Here is an 18303-nt window from a genome sequence, read left to right on the forward strand (position 1 = left end):
CGAGATATAAAAAGATTAAAATACAGGACCAGTCGGGCGAAAGATTCAGCTGATATAAATACAAACGTAGAGATAGTGGGTGTCAAAGCAACACTTGTGTGGAGCAGTTAACAAGTTTTTTTTTCCTAGCAGGAACCGATTTCAGAGGTGTAAGGAGATTGTAAAGAATGCCGAGATACCACGTTCGATACTGATATCAGCAAATCAAGCGACTTCGACATAGGGCGGATTATTGTCCTTCGAGTCGCTGTATGATCACTTGCTCGTGTAGCGGAACGTGTGGGCCGTGACAATACCACAGTACACAAATGTTGGCAACAGTGGCTGCGGGCAGGTACGACTGGTCGTAGAATGGGTAGTGAAGTGCGACGGTCGACTACAGAATGGATAATACGACAGGATCGTCTTATGTTTCGACAGGTTTATACAGCATCCACAGCCACGCTGGCTACCATCCAACGAACTGTGACACCAGCTAGCTCTCACTCCGTCATCCTTAGAATCATTTCCCGCCGACTGGCACAACGGTGCTGTCGTGCATACCGACCATTACATCGATTACCTTTGACCCCTTCCAGTCGTCAGCAGTATCTGGAATGGTGCCGGGCACGGACCATTTGGGATGCAGAATGGTCTGTCCACAGTGTTAAAGATTTCTTAATAGCGTCTCGCTGTTTTAAGTGTTTTGAATTATGGACACTCATCGAAAAACTGTTATCAGTCAGAGAACACTTGTGAACACTGTGGTGATCTGGGCCACCAGTTTGAAGATTGCCCTAAAACTGATTTCCCTGTTGTATGTCCAAATTGCAGGTCCAGAAGGGAAAAATCAGATCATTCTTATAGGGATGTTAAAAGCCCTGAGTTTGTGAGAGCTCAAGAAGCTACTGAATTTCGACCGACTACTCATAATTATGTTAAAGAAAGAATGAAACCCTGCAGGTAACTTGCCAACATGCTATTTCAGTTATGGGGGAACGTTTTAAAATAATTGCACAACACAACATTCAAGTTTTGGGTTTACAAGAATTATACTTCTTTAGGAGTCTTGTGAAGGGGCTTCTGTTTGGATGTAGAGTTGTTTCTTCTGTTTCTGAGACTGTAAGTGTTGGAGGTAACGCTATTACTAGAATGTGGGATGCCTTATTGGTAGGTGATCCTAAATTACGGTTGCAAGAATCGTTGGTTTATGCACACTCACGCTCTCTGTGCCTGTTTAGAGGGTACTTTTGGAAAAAGTACCCTCTAAACAGGCACAGATTTATTTCGTCTCAATTTATGTTCAATGCAGTCAGTCGAGTCAGTATTGAGCAATTTCTCAATTACATAGAAAATGTGTTGTTTAGATTGGCTGGTTTCCAATTGTTTTTATGATGGACGCGAATGCTAAGTCTCCTTTTTGGTATAGTCCTGTTGTGGACCCTAAGGGTGAACTAAAACTTTATTCGATCAAAGAATCTTATTTTGTGGAATTCTCCAGGTCATCCACCCACCTTTGTTTCGGCACAGGGTCAATCTTTTATTGTTATCACCTTTTCAAATTCGACTTTTGGGAACCGTGTCTAATTGGTTAGTGCATACCTCGTGGTGCTCTAGTGATCACTTTTGATATTGATCCTGTGTTTAACCCACATATCATTAGCTGTTCTTATGACTTTCCACGATACAGGACCAAAGAGGCTGATTGAGATGCCTTTGACAATAAGTTACGCGAACTTTCCTCTCCTGCTAATATTGATCGTATTAGTTGTTTGGCCGCTAATGCCCAGGAGGTCCCAGTTCAGAAGTTAAGTGTCTGTGATTTTACCCTAAAAAAGAAAAAGAGGAAACAAAACTTTGTCCCATGGTTGCACACAAAACCTTACGAGGCTGAGAGAACCTTAAACCTGATCGACAGAATTATCAGCGAGCTAAGAGGGCTAGCAGACCTAGGATTGAAATTGATAGGTTGGAGGTGTATAAAGCAGATCGGAGGCTCTATTTCAATGCTATTTACAAAGAAAAAAAGAACCTCTTGGGAGAGGTTTGTTCATTCTTCCTAATGGATGATCATTGGGGATTACCTTATAAATTGGTCACTGATAATATTTATCCTGGCGACTTGTATTCATCGATTTCTTCAGGTGATGGTGTGGAGACCCTGGACTGGAGTGAATCCATTAATGTTCTTCTTGATAATATTATTCAACAAGATGTTCCAGTTCCTGAGGGGACAGAACAGTCCAGAATGCAGTTTGAACATCTGATATTTCTTGGTTCATGTCAGGAGGATCCTTTTGATTGCATTGAGATTGAAAATGCTATAATATCCATGAAAGATGGAAATATCCTGATCAGGAGTTACTTGAAGTGGCAGTTCTTAAGCGAGTTTGGCGGGTTTGTCCTCAAATTATATTAAATTTACTAAACAAATGCCTATGATTGGTTTTTCCTAAATCTTGGAATGAAGCAGTTCTGAAGCTTTTGCTTAAAAGTTTTTTTGATAAATATACAAAAGACCCATCTTCTTATAGACCGATAGCTCTGTTTTCAATTATTGGTAAGGTATTGGAAAAGTTAATTTTTTCTCTGTTTCAAAATTATTATCATTCTAAAACTTTACATTCAACTACACAATTTGGTTTCACTCGTGGAAAATCTGCTGTAGATGCTATTCGTTTGGTTCTTGGCTCTGTTGGTTGTTCTTCTACTTCTAAATATGTCCTCAGCCTCTTCGTGGACTTCAAAGGGGCCTTTGACACCATATGGTGGCAGAGTGTCCTGGCGAGATTCCAGGACGCCAGGGTTTCTTCTCGTATTTACCGCCTTATAGCAGATTACTTCTGTGACCGTTCTATTTCTGTCGCTTCTAGTTTCTGTTTGATGTCTAGGTCCGTTACTATGGGCTGCCCTCAGGAATCTGTTCTTGGCCATATGTGCTGGAACGTGGTCCTTGATGGTTGGCTCGCTGTGGACCGTGACAACTTCCTTCAGGTCGCTTATGCCGACGACGTGGCTGTTATGATTAGTGGCGACTCCAGGTTGGAGTAGAAATGCAGAGCTAACGAGTTCCTTGACGATTTAAATTCCTGGTGTAGGATACACAAATTAAAAATATCTATTAGCAAGACTAAGCAGATGTTACTAAAGGGACACTTAAATATTAACAGACCTCCTACTATAAGACTTGAGGGAGTCAATCAAAATTACAAGATCTTATAAATATCTTGGTTTATTTTGGATGATGGAATTAACTTCATTGGGCACGCCAAATATGTTTTACGGAAAATTAAAATTCTGACTAGCAAAATCATCAGAATTACTAGGACTGTGCTGGGTATTAAACCCTCCACGCTTAAAATGTATTATTATTCATGTATTTTTATACCCATTGTTTGTTATGCTGCTGGAGCTTGGGGCTTCAGGGTTAATCATTATATGGTCCAAAATATCTTGTTCAAGCGCAGCATTTTTTCCTGCTTGCTGTAAGTCGATCATGTAGAACCGTGTCTTCCGCTGCATTACAGGTCCTTTGTGATAGAGTTCCCATTCAGTTTGAAGTAATTCTGCAATATTTACTATATCATTGTCGGAAAGCTCTCCCTGCTAGCGTGGGTGATTATACTTAGAATTTGGAGCTGCAGGAGAAAAAGGATATTAAAAGACTTTGAATTGCATTTATTAATGAATGGCAAAGTTCTTGGACTGGCTCTAATCTTTTAGAATAATCAACACATTTCTTCCAGTGGCTTCTGAATATGAAAACCAGCTTGCCTGGTTTAATCCAGGTCTTTTTGTAACCTTCCTAATCACAGATCATGGTAGCTTGAATTATAAATTTTATTCATTGGGTTTGGCTAACTCTCCTCTGTCACTGTGGTGCCCCTGAAACGGTGGAGCACCTCATTTTCGTCTGTATAACTCATTCTGATATTAAACGCCGTGAAAACTTCACGGCGTTTTCTGACTTATCAGAGAAATTGTTCAAGCGCAGGAAACGGTTATTGAATATAGGAAATCATAATAATAACTAAACCTAAGTTATTGACAATTAGCACATTGGTGTAATGACATTTTTTTTTTTCACTCTGTGGCTATTGCAACTATATGTACTGTTTGGTGTATAACTTTCTGTTCTGCGGATTTGTGATTTTCACTCTGCTGAGTGTTAATCATGATTGTATAAATGTAAATAGTGTTATGTATTCGGTATGTACTGTTTTTCTTTTTTTTATTATGACTAATTTCTGTGTATTGGTAAGCTGGTTGGGCCCTGCTGGATTAGTGGTATTGTTTTGATTTTACAAAAATTTTAAGTGTGAAGTGATGCCTATGTAAATAATTATTTTGATGGTTTCTCTGTTTTGTAATTTAAACTTTCTTTCCTAAGTTTATTTTCGGGGATGTCGTCGTCTTCCTCTTCGCCTTCTTCTATCTGCTTTCCCTCCTCTCCCATCTCCCTAACTAAACCTTCTATTTCCTATCTTCCTTTCAGTTCAAAATTCGGAGCTCCCAGGCTTGCCTGATAGCCCCATTAACTGTCTCAGATAGAAAGTGGACCCTGGCGCGCCTGCTCGTGCCCAAGGTTGGGAGTCAGGGACTTGGTTTCCCCTGCCCTCTGGCTGCGAAGTCGCCAGGTGCCGGCACTCAACGTAACAACACACATTTGCCCGCCTTGGGTTTTTGCCTTTTCAGACGCTACCGCGGTATATAGGGTAAACCCTGGAGACCCCAATTAAACAAATACACCTTGACCTTGTGCTGCCTAAGGGTCTGCGGGGTAGCACAGGGGTATCGTCACCGTCCTCCCCACGCCGGTTGAAAAGGCCCGGGTTCGAATCCCGTCGATGACGCAAGGAACTTTAATGAGCTTTTTTCACTCAGTAACTGAGTTAGTTGGGTTTCAGACATAGATAGCAAAGTCCCTCCCCAGAAACTGGGGTTTTTCGTCCAGAAAAACAGACAAATCGACCAAAGAAAACCCCACAATTAATAGACATAAGACGCACAGCACGGTAGATGAATTTAATTATTTGGATAGCCTAAAAATAATAGTTTGTGGTGCCCAAGTCCTCTTTTAGCGGGAGAAAGGCCTTAGAAACCTCAAAATATGTAAAAAGTTGTACCCTCACCTAGTTTTCCGCTGAAGTATGTATTTTTTTTTTTTTTCAGCAGGATTGTCCTGCTAAAAATACGTATTGTCCGAACTCATTCACAAGGCTCTCATCATATACTCAATCCTATTGTGTCTGGGCAGAATTGTAGACACTTCCAAATTTAATCCTAACTGTCGAATTTTCGCAACATTGCCCTGTATTTGTTAAGAATGCCCGCTGGATCTTCTCTTAATATCATTAGTGCCAACTTGTACATCAGTATCATCTTTTGTACCCTTAAAATATGATATACCTGTGCTGCCACTTTATTAGGTATACCTACCTAGTAGCGTGTTGAGCCTCCTTTGCCTTCAAAACAGCCTCAATTTGTCTAGGCATGGATTTGAACAAGATGCTGAAAACGTTGTGCAGGAATGAAGTACCATGCAGACATGAGTGTGTCACGCAGTTCCTTGCGATTAGACGGAGGTATAGGCCTGTGGCAAACAGCCCTTTCCAGCTCAATGCAAAGATGTTCAATAGGACTGAGATCTGTGGACTGAGCGGGCTACTGCAGCAAAACAAAAGTCATTGTCATGTACCTGGAATCATTCCACAGTGATTTGGCCTTTGTGCATCGGCGCATTATCCTGCTGGAAGTAACCATCTGACTGAGGATAAATTGTCAACATGAACGGATACACTTGGTGGATCAGCAACGATATTTAGGTACGATATGGCATTCAGATGTGAATCTATGGGTATCAGTGGACCCAACGTGTGCCCAGAAAACATTTCCCACACCATAACACTGCCCCCTTGCACAGTAGTCGTCAGACATGACGGGTCCATGGATTCATGTTGTTTTCATCAAATACTGAGCCTTCCATCAATATGATGCACCAGGAACTTCGACTCGTCAGGCCAAGCAACTGTTTTCTAATCGTCGATAGTCCAGTGCTGGTGTTGCTGTTGCTGTGCCCACAGGAGGCTTGCTCTCTTGTTCTTCATTAATAACAAAGGTACGCGATGTGGCCATCGGCTGTTGTAGCCCATTCGCAACAAAGTGCAACTAGTGGTCCGTTGCGATATTTTGTTCTCCGCACCAAGGTTGTATTCTGACGTGATGTGCGACATTGTGGCCCGTCTGTTTGCTTGCACAATTCTAATCATCCTCCTCTGACCGTGCTTTCATCAACAAGCGATTTTCTTCCACAGGAGTGGCGTTGAGGGGATGTTTTCTATTCGTTGCACCATTCTCGATATACACTTGAAAGGTTTGTGGTGCATGAAAAGTTCAGGAGAACTGTCGTTTCAGAGATGCTTTGTTCACACATCATGCACTTACTACCATGCCACGTTCGAAGTCCGTTAGATCACTCCTTTTCCCCATTCTTGCTACGATTTTACGCTTAACTGATACTAGAAAGGTTATTCTGCTGCATTTATATCCACAACTGTGGTCATGTGACTTGCAGTGTTGTGAGACACACCATTTGTGTGCACAGCAGGGGTGTACCTAATAAAGTTGTAGCACAGTGTATGTTCTACAGCGTCATCAACTTTTTCCAACGGGAGACATATCCTGGTCCTATTCCACATATCTTTTTTGCACAATGTGTTTCCCTGACAAAAGAGTCACCGACAATAACTACCTCCTGTGGAACCACTGTATTCTGCCTTGGGGGTTTTGCCACTGTATTGCCTAATGAGCAAGTGTAAGCTGTGGTGTTGAGGTGGGCATATTAATGAAATGAATTATTTATGAAATAATAATTAAGATATATAAATGCAATTTGATAAATCAATTTGAACATTAGAAGAAAAAGGACGTTTTCTGGTAAGCTGAAAATAGGCAAAATAGCCTGATTAAATGCGAGAAACTAACCTAGGATGAAGTACGGTCTTAGTTTGGATAAAAATCAAAACTAAGATCCTAAGTGAGGATATACCTAGTCGCTTCTTTGCTTCATTCATGACCTGCTCATAGAAGATGTAAAGTGCTTGGTTGAAGTGTCTCGTTGCTTTCTGTGCATAGATGACGTTCTGAGGTAGTACTGTAATAAAAAAAAAAAAAAAGGCTTATTTAAATATCCTACTGGAGTTAGGAATTTTCAGTTTAGTTGACTAATGGATTGTAATATTCCCTTGTGCCTCTACATTTTGGACATGAGTTGCTGTTTCAGCCGTATATATGGTATCTTTTCTATATTCGTCAATTTTTTTATATAATCTGTAATGTTTTCCTATGTAGGTAGAATTGCATGTCCATTGTAGGTAGTATATTCGGCCTCTGAGGTTGTACTCTTAGAGATGCTGATCCCACCTAATAAATTTGGATATTATAGGCTTTGACTGTTTTAGACATGGAAGTGCTGTATCCAGGGATATAAGGTATGCTCAACTTGTTAGTTTAATGCTTGCATTCAATTCCGGACTGAAAATTGGCAATAGTATTCATATCACTGGCCTTTTCGGTTACAATATGAGGGTATTTTTTTTAAACCTAGCAATAGAAATGTTATTGTTCAACTCCTGAAAGTGCTCTTAATCACATATTTGGAGAGCTCACCTGAGGTAGGATTTTAAGACTCCGATCTTGGATGCCAATGGGTGAGAGAATTTAAATTTAAGGTTCTTTCCTATATCTGTAGGTTTTCTACGGACAGATTTTGATGTCCTTGGATGTTCTTGCGTGAGTGTCATCTTATTGGGATAACTGATGAGATTTGTGAAAAACTCCCTAAGACTTTCATCACCTTGGTTCCATACTAAAAGAATGTCATCGGCATATCTTATCCACTGCTTGGGTTCCAGTTTATTTTGGTTCAGCAGGAAATTTCAAGATTTCTGACAAGATTTCAGCTCTTAAAGGTGATAGAGAGTGTCGCATGATAAGGCCAGAAATCTGTTTATAAAAGGAGCCGCTGAAGGTGAAGTACGATGCTCTACCAATAAATCTGTGAGATCAGGAATGTCCCAGGTATGAAAACCTACAGTAATATGGTGATTTAGGTTGTTAAAAATTAGAGATTGTCTTTTTTAACGGGACTATTTTATACATCGAGTGTATCTCAAAGAAGGCTAATAAATCTTCTGATTTGAAGTTGAGATCTGGATTTTCTGTAAGATGTCTTAATTCTCGATAGAATTCAATGAACATATCTAGGTCAGGCATGTTAGAAATCTGAAGATCCAAACTGAAATCTACTTACCTGGGTGGGATCTATCATTGACAATTGTTCTAATTGGAAGCCTGCTTGGTGGGATTTGATGTTAGTAAATAGCTGGGATTCAATTGTGTTAAAGGTCTTCATCAATCTTTTGCTCCGGTAGGGATTTCAATTTTTCTTCCTTTTTGTTCTCCAGAGAACTAGTTAGGTCCCTTTTTTAAATGGTTGGTGGACCTCTGTCTAGCAGGTGTTCTCTCTTATGAATATACGCATTTAGAATAATTATGGCCAGGCATTTTCTTTGTCAGACTTAGAGATAAGAAAGGATGGGTCTTATTGTGGGCTTTTAAGGTTGTTGCTTCATCTCTACTCACGTTGTTTTGCTTATTCATGTACTTTCTGCTAGTCAATATTCTCCAGGGTTTGGAGCGCCTGCTAAGTTGATATGATCTCTTGCTATTAGATCAGTTATTTTCTTAGAATTTTCATGGAGATAGACAAGGATTAAGAGTAGGAACTGATAGGAAGTTGGGTACGAAATTAGTCTTAATATTTATAGTTATGCGGAAGAGTACTATTTTACTTAAGTTTATCACCGATATGAAGCTGGGGTTGTGTGTTAGACGATTGGCCAAAGAATCCGGTCAATCAAATTCTTATAATGAGTAACCACGAAATTCTGAAAAGGGAACAGTACAGTACTCCTTTCAGAATTTCATGATTGACAATTACTATCTTTAATACGCAATAACTTTTTAAAGAATAACACTACGCGTTTCAATAGAGAAGGTCTTTTTTTTCTAAAAGAAAGATTCCGATTGTGATATACATTAATTAAAGATAATGTACCAGTTACTTACATGGTCCTGAGATGTGGTAGGTTCTTAAAAGAATCTGGCTCAATTAGTCTCAGTCTTTTGACGGAATCTAGAAACCTGGAAGGTTAAATATATTTTAAAATATATTTTCTCTAAGATATTTTAAGATAAAACGAAATATTTAAATTGGAAGAAATTTTATTGATGCGAGGCTTGTCAATCAATGCGTTCTTGGAGTAGAATTTTTCTCAGCGTGATACTGCTTGTTAGCAAGAGAAATGTTTCTATAGGGATAGGATAAACTCGAATTGAAGGATTGCAAGAATATTTGCTGATGCTATCAAGGCAATATTAGGTGCGTCTGGAAACTGCTAGCCTGAGGGGGGGGGGGTGACACACAGACTAATAGATTAATAAGTTTCCAGGAGAGGTGAAAGTGATTCTTGCACTGCCTCTATTGGACCATCAGCAGCCTGGAAATAAAGGTGTCGGCGAGTTAAAGGTCATAATGGAACAAGAAAATATATACAGAAAGGACAGACGGAAGAGTAGGGTGGGGAATTATGTTCTTAGTTAAGAAGCCCGCAAAATCTAAGGCAGTGCATTCACGGTAGTGCAATGTTGTCATTTCGTGTAACGTAAGTCCCATAAAAAGTAGAAGTGTGTTATAGGCCTGTGATGAGCGAAACCAACAGCTATGGTCAGTCTGCATCTTGAGTACTGCATACAGGTCTGGAATCCCGGATGCAGAGCTACATTTCTTTCCCCAGCAGTGAAACATCTACCTTGTGAAGCCTATACCAAAAATTCAATCTCCTACTCTCCTTAAGCATTACCGGCCAATCTCCAACGCCTCAAGTCTTCTAAAACTCCTAGAGAAGGTACTTCTCCCCATTCTAACTAAACAACTTCTTCCACATCGGCCTAATCAAATCCACTACTTTCTTCCTCATAGATCCACTGTGACTAATCTCTTAGCCACCACCAGCTCTATCCTCTCTGCGATGACAAGGTTTTGACGCACTATAGCCTTAGTTGCTAATGCGCCAATAAAACCCAACCAACCAATCCTCTCTGCGTTTGAATCTCATATAGAGCTTGCAGTCACCTATGTAGACCTCGAAGCAGCTTTCGACTCAATAAACGTTCCTGCAATGCTGAAGCTACTTTCAGACCATTATCAAATCAAGGGAGACACTCTACAGTTCCTCACTTCACTCCTTCAAAATAGAATAAATCCGGCTTACTGTCCACGGCCAAACATACGAGCGATGTCTCTTCAGGCGTGCCATAGGGTAGTGTCTTATCTGGGCTCTTGTTTACAGCGCTTATCTCGCCGCTTGTTGAGTCCAGGCATGATACTCTGTTATACTGATGATATGAAACTCCTCACACTGATTTCTCCACATGATGATCTTCTCATAATAACAGCATCAATTAACAATATACTCCTGGAATTTGCAAATTACCCCAACCAGTTTGTACTAAAAATAAATCCAGAAAAGTCTGAATTTATGATATTCTCATTAAAGAAAATGCCTTCCTATATTCAACTAACGCTATTCAATTCCCCTATTCCCATCGTCAAGAAACATACTGATTTGGGGGTTGTTTTTCTTCTTAATTTGTATTCCTTTAGTTTGTTTTAGCAAAGATTAATACTCGTTCATACAGAAGTTAAACATTGTTAATGAATTACATTTAATATTAATTGCGTATTTAATTTTTTTATATTTTTTTTTTCATTTCTGGGCAAACCATTGATGCTGTGCATAAACGAAGGTCATGTTCGAAATCAGCACACCGAAATACATAAACAAAAAACGCCAAGTTAGTTACACAGATAAATAAAACCTTTACGAAAATTCTTGACATGTGTGTGCGCACTCCCACACGCACACAGAATGGGTTATCAGTTAAATCTTCCTAATAGCGCGTAGGTTCCCACAATTTAGTCTAAAAACAAAAACCCATAATTTCCCGTTGTATGAACTCAGCGAGGTATTGAAAGCGCTTCCCTCCAGGGATGCTGGTCCACTACTCCAAAGAGTTCGTTCCACCTAATTTCACAGTTGCTTAATTACATCGAGATCTGGTGACCAAGGAGCATCGCAGTAGGGACATGATGGGCTCTCTAGCCTTGTGATATTATGTATTATCCTGTTGAAACGAACCCTTTCGCATAGGGATACGCTACAGCCATGAAGGGATGCTCCTAAACGGAAGCAATTTTCAGATAATCTGTAGCATTCAAATGATGCTCCATCCATATCAAGGGGAATCCATTGTGCAACACAAAAATGCTTCAATGCCGTTTATTGGATGGGTCGTGGGCCTTTTGATGTTTTCACTATATTCTGATCTTCCCAACAGTGAGAAAAACTGCAAGAACCGGATTCATCAGACCAGAGAACATTTATGGAATCCTTCACTCACCAATGGTGGTAATTCCTGGGTACCAGGAATAACAGTGCTTTCTTGTGTTTTTGCTTATAGGGAGTGGAACCGGTGCGATAAAGAGTCGTATACAATAAAGAATTCTTCTATAATTAATTGTAGGAACCTATCTATGACAAGGTATGATGAGCTGTGCGTGTAAATTTCAGTGGCTACGACACACACACACACACACACACACACACATATGGAGTGATCGTGGCAGGGATAGTGCTAGAATTTGAGTGGGAACTAAAGTGGGGGGAAAATATAGAAATATGGGGACGATAGAGAAGGCGAACCCAGAGAGTCAGTGAGGCAGGCCCACGCCTCACCAGGCGAGAGGACGGAACGGCCGGAGACGGGGTTCGTCTCCTCCCCCCCTTTAAGGGGAAGGGGAGTTGAAATGGAAACCAGGCAAGAGAGTCCGGTCAGATCGCCAATAGTGGCGCTGGGCAGCGTAGCTGAACTGTCATTCATGGTCCAGTCCGGTATTTTGTTATGCTTGAGATGCAGGTCTCAGTTTGGGATGTTGTCTTCTAGTCCAGTTCTTCTTTAAGTAGGAGTCTTCTTTTTAGTTCCTTTTATAGTCATTCGTAAGTGTATTCACGTGCGATGTCTTCGGTCCTGCGCATTGCGCTTGTTTGGTGACTTTTGAAAAGTGTCGTCATTCGTTGTTGGCTAGGGGCCGGTCGATTCGTGATGCGTTTGGTTGGGTTTACGTTGGTTGTTGCGGCTATCTCGGTGGAATAGTCCAGCGTTTCACAAAGAGATTTTGGGCAAATTTTGAGAAAGCAGTGTATTTTTCTTATGACTCCAGAAGGTCTCTTGGACTCTGGGGATAAATTGTATTTCTGTAATCAGGATAGATCGGAGATCCTCGTAGAGGGATCAGTGATACATGAGGTGATCCCATGAGTCCAGTTGTCCACATGAGCAGTGTTGGTCGTCATTGAGCCCCAGCGTGGCAAGCTTCTCATTAATTGCACCGTGGCCAGTTAACAGGTATGTGGTCCTCAAGCCTCGGGACAGCCAAAATGGGGATTTCGGAAATTGTTTGCCTACATGCTGTATAAATTTCTTGGTTATTGCCCCTTTTCCAGAGGTCCCCCATCTTTGCTGCCAAACTTTTTGTAGGTAGGTGGTGAGTCATCTTTCTTCCGTCGGCCGGGTGTTGGTTATGTCTATGGTATAGTCTATGAAAGTAGTTGCTTTCCCATTGACAAGGTTTGCCAGCATGCCCCGTCGGACTAGGTCCAGTGGCAGGGCACCCGCAAGCTGTTCGTGGTGAAATGCCTCTTTGATTACCACTGTTGTACTGGATTGTTATTAGACGGAGGCAGTCTTTCTGTTACCCGCATAAGCTTTGTCCGCCACATTGGCTTCTAATATGAAAGCGCTGTGACCGACCACAGGATTTCCACTGGGTGGTTGTTATTGGGCTAATCTCGATAGACCCGAGACACAGTTATACGTGATATTCCAGCAGGTGACAGTTTCCGACATACTCATACTGCCCTTCTGGTTCAGAAGGACAGCACGTTCAGGATTACTCATTCGTCTCACAATGAATTGCATACATACAGCATACACTTGTTATTTTATTTATTGTTTAATTCAGATAAAGTAAAAGTTACATTCACTCCTAGACGGCAATCAAATGCTAGGAGGGTAAACTAAACCGTAACATAGCAATACAAAATCTATATTGGGTAATATAAAAAATACAAAGATAAAGATTCAAGGCAAAGATAGATTATGTTCGATATAAATGCTCAATATATACAGTCGGCGTCTGTCCAAGCAGAATGTGGGGATGCCGGCCGGATGCTGTAGGCTGATTGGGACAGGAGGAGCACAGATAACCATCAATTAGAGAAGCCACGTAGGACGATGGTCAATATGAAGGTATAGAATTGCAAGATAGCGTAGGTATCTGAAAAAAACTTTTGTTCTGTAGGCCTTGTCAACACAAATTCCCTCAGGTTTGATGTTTAAGTCGTTTAGAAGTCCGATCGTGTTTGCTGGGAACATACGAGTCAGCGAGCTGATTTGGTTGAGGGCAGGTCGGATCACAGATGTTTGCTGGTTACTTATTCTTTTGTTATTCTTCGGCAGGATGATGAGACTATCAATGCTGGGAGCGTCTAGTTTACCGGAAATGAGCTTAGAAAGGGTAATTATGTTGCGAGTGGTGATGATCTGCTTCCAAGGGGTCATTCCATGCAGCGAATGTAGTATACCCGTAGAGATAGAAAGGGTACGTCCTGAAGTCCTATTGAGGGATCGAAGAAGCCAATACTCAATCCCCAAGAACTGCCATATGTAGGTAGGTTGGAGGGCAGAGAACCAGATTTCCGATGCATAGAGAGCCACCGGTACTACACAAGATCGAATATACTTAGATGTCAGCTTGCTATTGCGGTAACCCACCAGTTTCTGTCGAGCTGACCAAAGGGCTGAGAAGAATTTCTCTCTAACTTCCTTGAAGTGCTCCCGAAAAGACTGATTCGAATCCGAGACCAAGCCTAGGTCCTTGTGAAGAGTTGACAAGTGTAATTTGATGTACATTTATAAAGATGTGCATTAGGATTATTCTTCTTTTTGTAAACTTCATCCGGGCAGATTTTTCGGCATTTAGTTTAAGACCAATATATTGAAGAAAGGTGCTTATCTCAGAGAGATTTGGTTTGTTGCAGCTCTTTGGATAGAGAGCCCTTGTTCTGGCTGATCCGAAAGAATGAAAAGTTTCAGATCGTCGGCATACGATGTCATGTTTTGGAAATTTGCTAGCAGAGATTCCAAAGCTGCTGCGAACAGCGCTGCCGACAAAACGCCACCCTGCGGAACCCCTCTGAAGACAAAGGATCTTGAGAGACCATTGTGCTCAATAAGGACTCGTCTTTCCTGCAAAAATTTGATTACAGAGAGAGGAGGTTATTGGTGATCTTGAAGTAGTTCTTCAGGATGTTAAGTAAACATGTGATGGAAATCTTATCATATGCAAATTTAACTTCAAGATAAATGATCTCGACCTGCTTTCGAGAATTCACCGCTTCCTGTCTGTTCACTTGTTTTATATCGCATATTATGGATTTGTAATGCTATTACTGACGAGCGCTCCTTATCTTGTAAAGGGTAGGTGTACCCAATAAATTGGCCGCATTATGTGTGTTAGTCGGAATCTGTGTGTATATATATATATATATATATATATATAACTCGTAATAATATTTTTTGAATTGGTCAAACTGTACGCATTTGTTCATTTATGTAACTCAACTCTTTTTTAATCCTTCGTATGTTCTAATGAACTCATATGTGTACCCTTCTAGCCATCAAGGTTTTTAAATGGGATGAAAGCATAAGTACCAAAGTAAACAATTAATAATAATAATAACAAGAAAAATATTCTAACTTAATGCTGGACCTGTGTAGTGCTATAAATACTGTCAAAACGAAATGTAGTATGGTAAGTTTTCTTTTATTATCGAATTACTGTAGTGAAGAGGGGGAGATGAATAGGTAGAATAATAGCATAAAAGACATAAGAGTATGAAATATTTCAGCAGTTTGGAATTTTCTGCTGGAAGAGCCAGTAGAAAATCTTTGAGTGACGGAAGATTAAAAAGTAGCAATTTTTGGTTTATTGGGTACGTCGATCCTGTTTCTGTTAGAATGGGGAGAGGGCACTGCACTATTGGATACTTGTATAATAATATTGAATTCAACAGTTATAGCAATCCAACTAGAGAATGGTAATACCATATAGGCATGCAATACATCACAAATTAATAAAATAAATTATACCACGCGCCACATTAATCTGAGATATAGGTGTATCTAACCGACAATTTTTACTTTCTTCCTTCCCTTCCTAAATGCAGCAAAATCAAACGACGATTTCTCCCGAGAGCAATTTTTTTTAACCGCGTCTATTATCATCATATTTCTGTTTGTTTTCCGTGTGGCCCAGGTTTCCTTAAAGTACACGAAATTTCTTCAGTGACCGCTAAAACTAGGTAGATAACTGCTTTCAATAGCAGTAACGATGAGTGTTAACATCCATCTCTTCAATAAAGAGCTTCCAATTGTTTTTAAATTAGATTGAGCTGAAGGCTGAATATGTCTAAGATGTTATGTGGAATCATCGCTTTCATGTACTAGTAATTTACCCGTTTGCTCCTGATATTTGATCTCTGCTAAGCCAGTCTTCCGTTTGAATTAAAGAATTGCGGAAATCGATTCCACAGAAAAGTTGGAAAGCTATATTGATATTGTATTCGTTGAAATAATGATGCGGTTGCAAGAAATATAAAGAAAAGATCTTGATATTGTGAAGTGGTTATTAATCCGCATCATGTGCCAGTATTCACATTCAAGACACCTTTTGGTACTATGAAGGAGAACAAAACTAAATCACCGTTATATGAATAATTACAGAATTAATTCATCAAGCAGGATAACTCAGAAGGATGTTCTCCACCGAAATTCTGACGAGTTGTTGTTTCATTATCTACATTAACCAGAAGTATTTTCCCTGAGATGATTAATGTGATGCAAAAAGATTAGGATTGTGTTCCAAATCAGACCAAGATGGTTGGAAAAAGCTCGGGTACGAATCTCGTGAACGACAAGAGGAATTTCTATAAATACATTTTATTGTGGTGGAGTTGTCCACTGCATCCAGCACATTATCTCATCACGGTGACATGCGCTAAGGAGTTAATTTGAAAAACACAAATTGGTTTCAGAATGAAGTGACAATGGCGTATAGTAATAATACAATACAATACAATGCAATGCAAATAAGGATACGTAGTAAAATAATAATAATAATGATGATGATATTTACACTTGTCAAAACTCTTAAGATCCTCCAGTTCATAGAGTCACCTCTTGCTTAATGATCCACATTGGAGTGTGTAGCGATCCTCCTGGGAAGGCAATGAAATAAACACGTGGAACTGATGATCCGCTTGTAGCACATCAAGAATGCAGAGCATTCATAAATTCCAATCTGTATTTTATTTCTTAATAAAGACGTTGAAGTTGTTCAGAAACTGAAGCATTTGCTTCGGAAGGAACCTTCCGGTTCGTGCAAACCTGTTATGGTGGGCAGCTAATGAATGGACCTTTTTCACAACATGGCGAGGGTTGCATAGTTTTCTTCCAGAAACTCCTCCGGTTTTTTCATATAGCAAACAAGAAGGCCGACCGCAGAATACACGCAATTTCAGACAAAATAAATATGGCTCAATATGATCTAAGTTGCTGATGCGCCTAAATCCATACAACAGACCAAGATCCTTGTGTTTGTTAACTTTCATAAATGGAGATCCAAGAAGAAGAACTTGAACATGCTGTCTTGGTGAAAGCCATTTGCGCACATTTTTCCTGGCTAATGGACAGACTTGTGGTGTTAAAGTAGACATGCATTTGCATAATCAGTACTTCGATCCTTCGATTTAATTCTCTATTAGATAATGCGTAAACAGAGCAGGTGAAACCCAGAATGACGTCTACATAAACCAAGAAATCTTGATACGTTACCAGGAAAGGGTCCAGTACAGTATCAAAACGGTTGTGAAAATACCCTTCGCTGTGGAATATCTCTTGTGACTAGTGGAAATTACCTCGAGAAATCAACTGTTTGCGTTTCTCCATAATGCCGAACATAAGGACAGCGTGTATTTTTCTTTAGGAAATTCATTTTAGTTCATTAATATTTAATTCATATTTTATCTTTGTCACGTATTAGATAAGCGATCAGAGAGGTGAATTACATATAATTTAATAAAGCTGTTTCTAAATTTTTAACTGGTAAGTTTTTCGTAATTTAAAGTAATTACTTAAAACTCGTATCAGATCGTGGCATATAATTTAAATAACTATAACAGCGATATGATCAAAATTCCGAAGACAGAAAATCACCAGGATGCTGTATTATCTTCGTATTTCAAATTTTGACGTGTTCATCTATGAGTGGGGGCCTAATACAGAATTAAGTATTTTGGTAAGAATGAAGAGGATCTTTAAATGTCCGGTTTATACCCTAGAACGACCACTAATGATTGTAATAATTAACCATATTTAAAATCTCTTTAATGCTTATTAAAGGCTACTCACTCATTATTTCTCTTTCGCTCTTCATTCTTTCCAAAATACTCAGTTTTGTTTTAGGCTCCTACTCACAATGAACATGTAAATTATTTGAAGTGCTCATAAATCTAATTTATTTTCTGTATTTCATTTATATCCCTATTATAAGTTGAAAACTATATTTATGTTACTATTCATTTCAGCTATTCAGATGTACAGTAATATATTACTTCCCTGTCCTCACTTCACGGTCCCTTTTATTCTGGTACTTTTAATATATTTCCTTATTCTAATCTCTTCTAATTGGGAGAGGATTACTACAATCGGCATGCCCTAATTACTATGTTTTTTCTGGTATTTCGATAAATATTTACTTAATTTTCCTTCACTTAAATGCTTTATTGTAATTAATTCTTTCCTACTTACAGGTCTCGGAGAGAATCGCCATAAACTTCCAGTGCTCCTCTTCGGATCACTTCCAGAGAAGCTGATAGTATTGATCTGAAAAAGAAATATTGTTCTTATCAACATTGTGTAGAGGGGTAATTTTGCATGTTTCAAATTGGTCCTCGTAGAGACTCTGCCAAAGGATTCTAGTGTCAATTCTATTGTTTGCAAGCAATACGGCTGTCATGTTGCATGGTACGTATTAAGTTTTTGCTTTATTACTGGTCAGGTCCTCTCATGAGGAACTGACCA

The 18303-nt window shown here is 39.6% G+C and overlaps 1 protein-coding gene across 1 annotated transcript in view; it reads right to left on the reverse strand.

Moving 5' to 3' along the window:
• The window catches only part of LOC150084585 (follicle-stimulating hormone receptor-like), a 394052-nt gene that overhangs the window by 51792 nt on the left and 323957 nt on the right, over window positions 1-18303 (reverse strand). Inside the window, exons 2-3 of the mRNA XM_090376296.1 lie at window positions 18031-18105; window positions 9109-9183 (exon numbers count right to left, since the gene is read on the reverse strand). Of these exons, the coding sequence (XP_090232422.1) occupies window positions 9109-9183; window positions 18031-18105 (150 nt within the window). The remainder of the gene's footprint in view (window positions 1-9108; window positions 9184-18030; window positions 18106-18303) is intronic.

The sequence above is a fragment of the Mastigoproctus giganteus genome, chromosome 6, assembly GCF_048544385.1.
Source record: "Mastigoproctus giganteus isolate SK-2022 chromosome 6, ASM4854438v1, whole genome shotgun sequence".
Classification (NCBI taxonomy): domain Eukaryota; kingdom Metazoa; phylum Arthropoda; class Arachnida; order Uropygi; family Thelyphonidae; genus Mastigoproctus; species Mastigoproctus giganteus.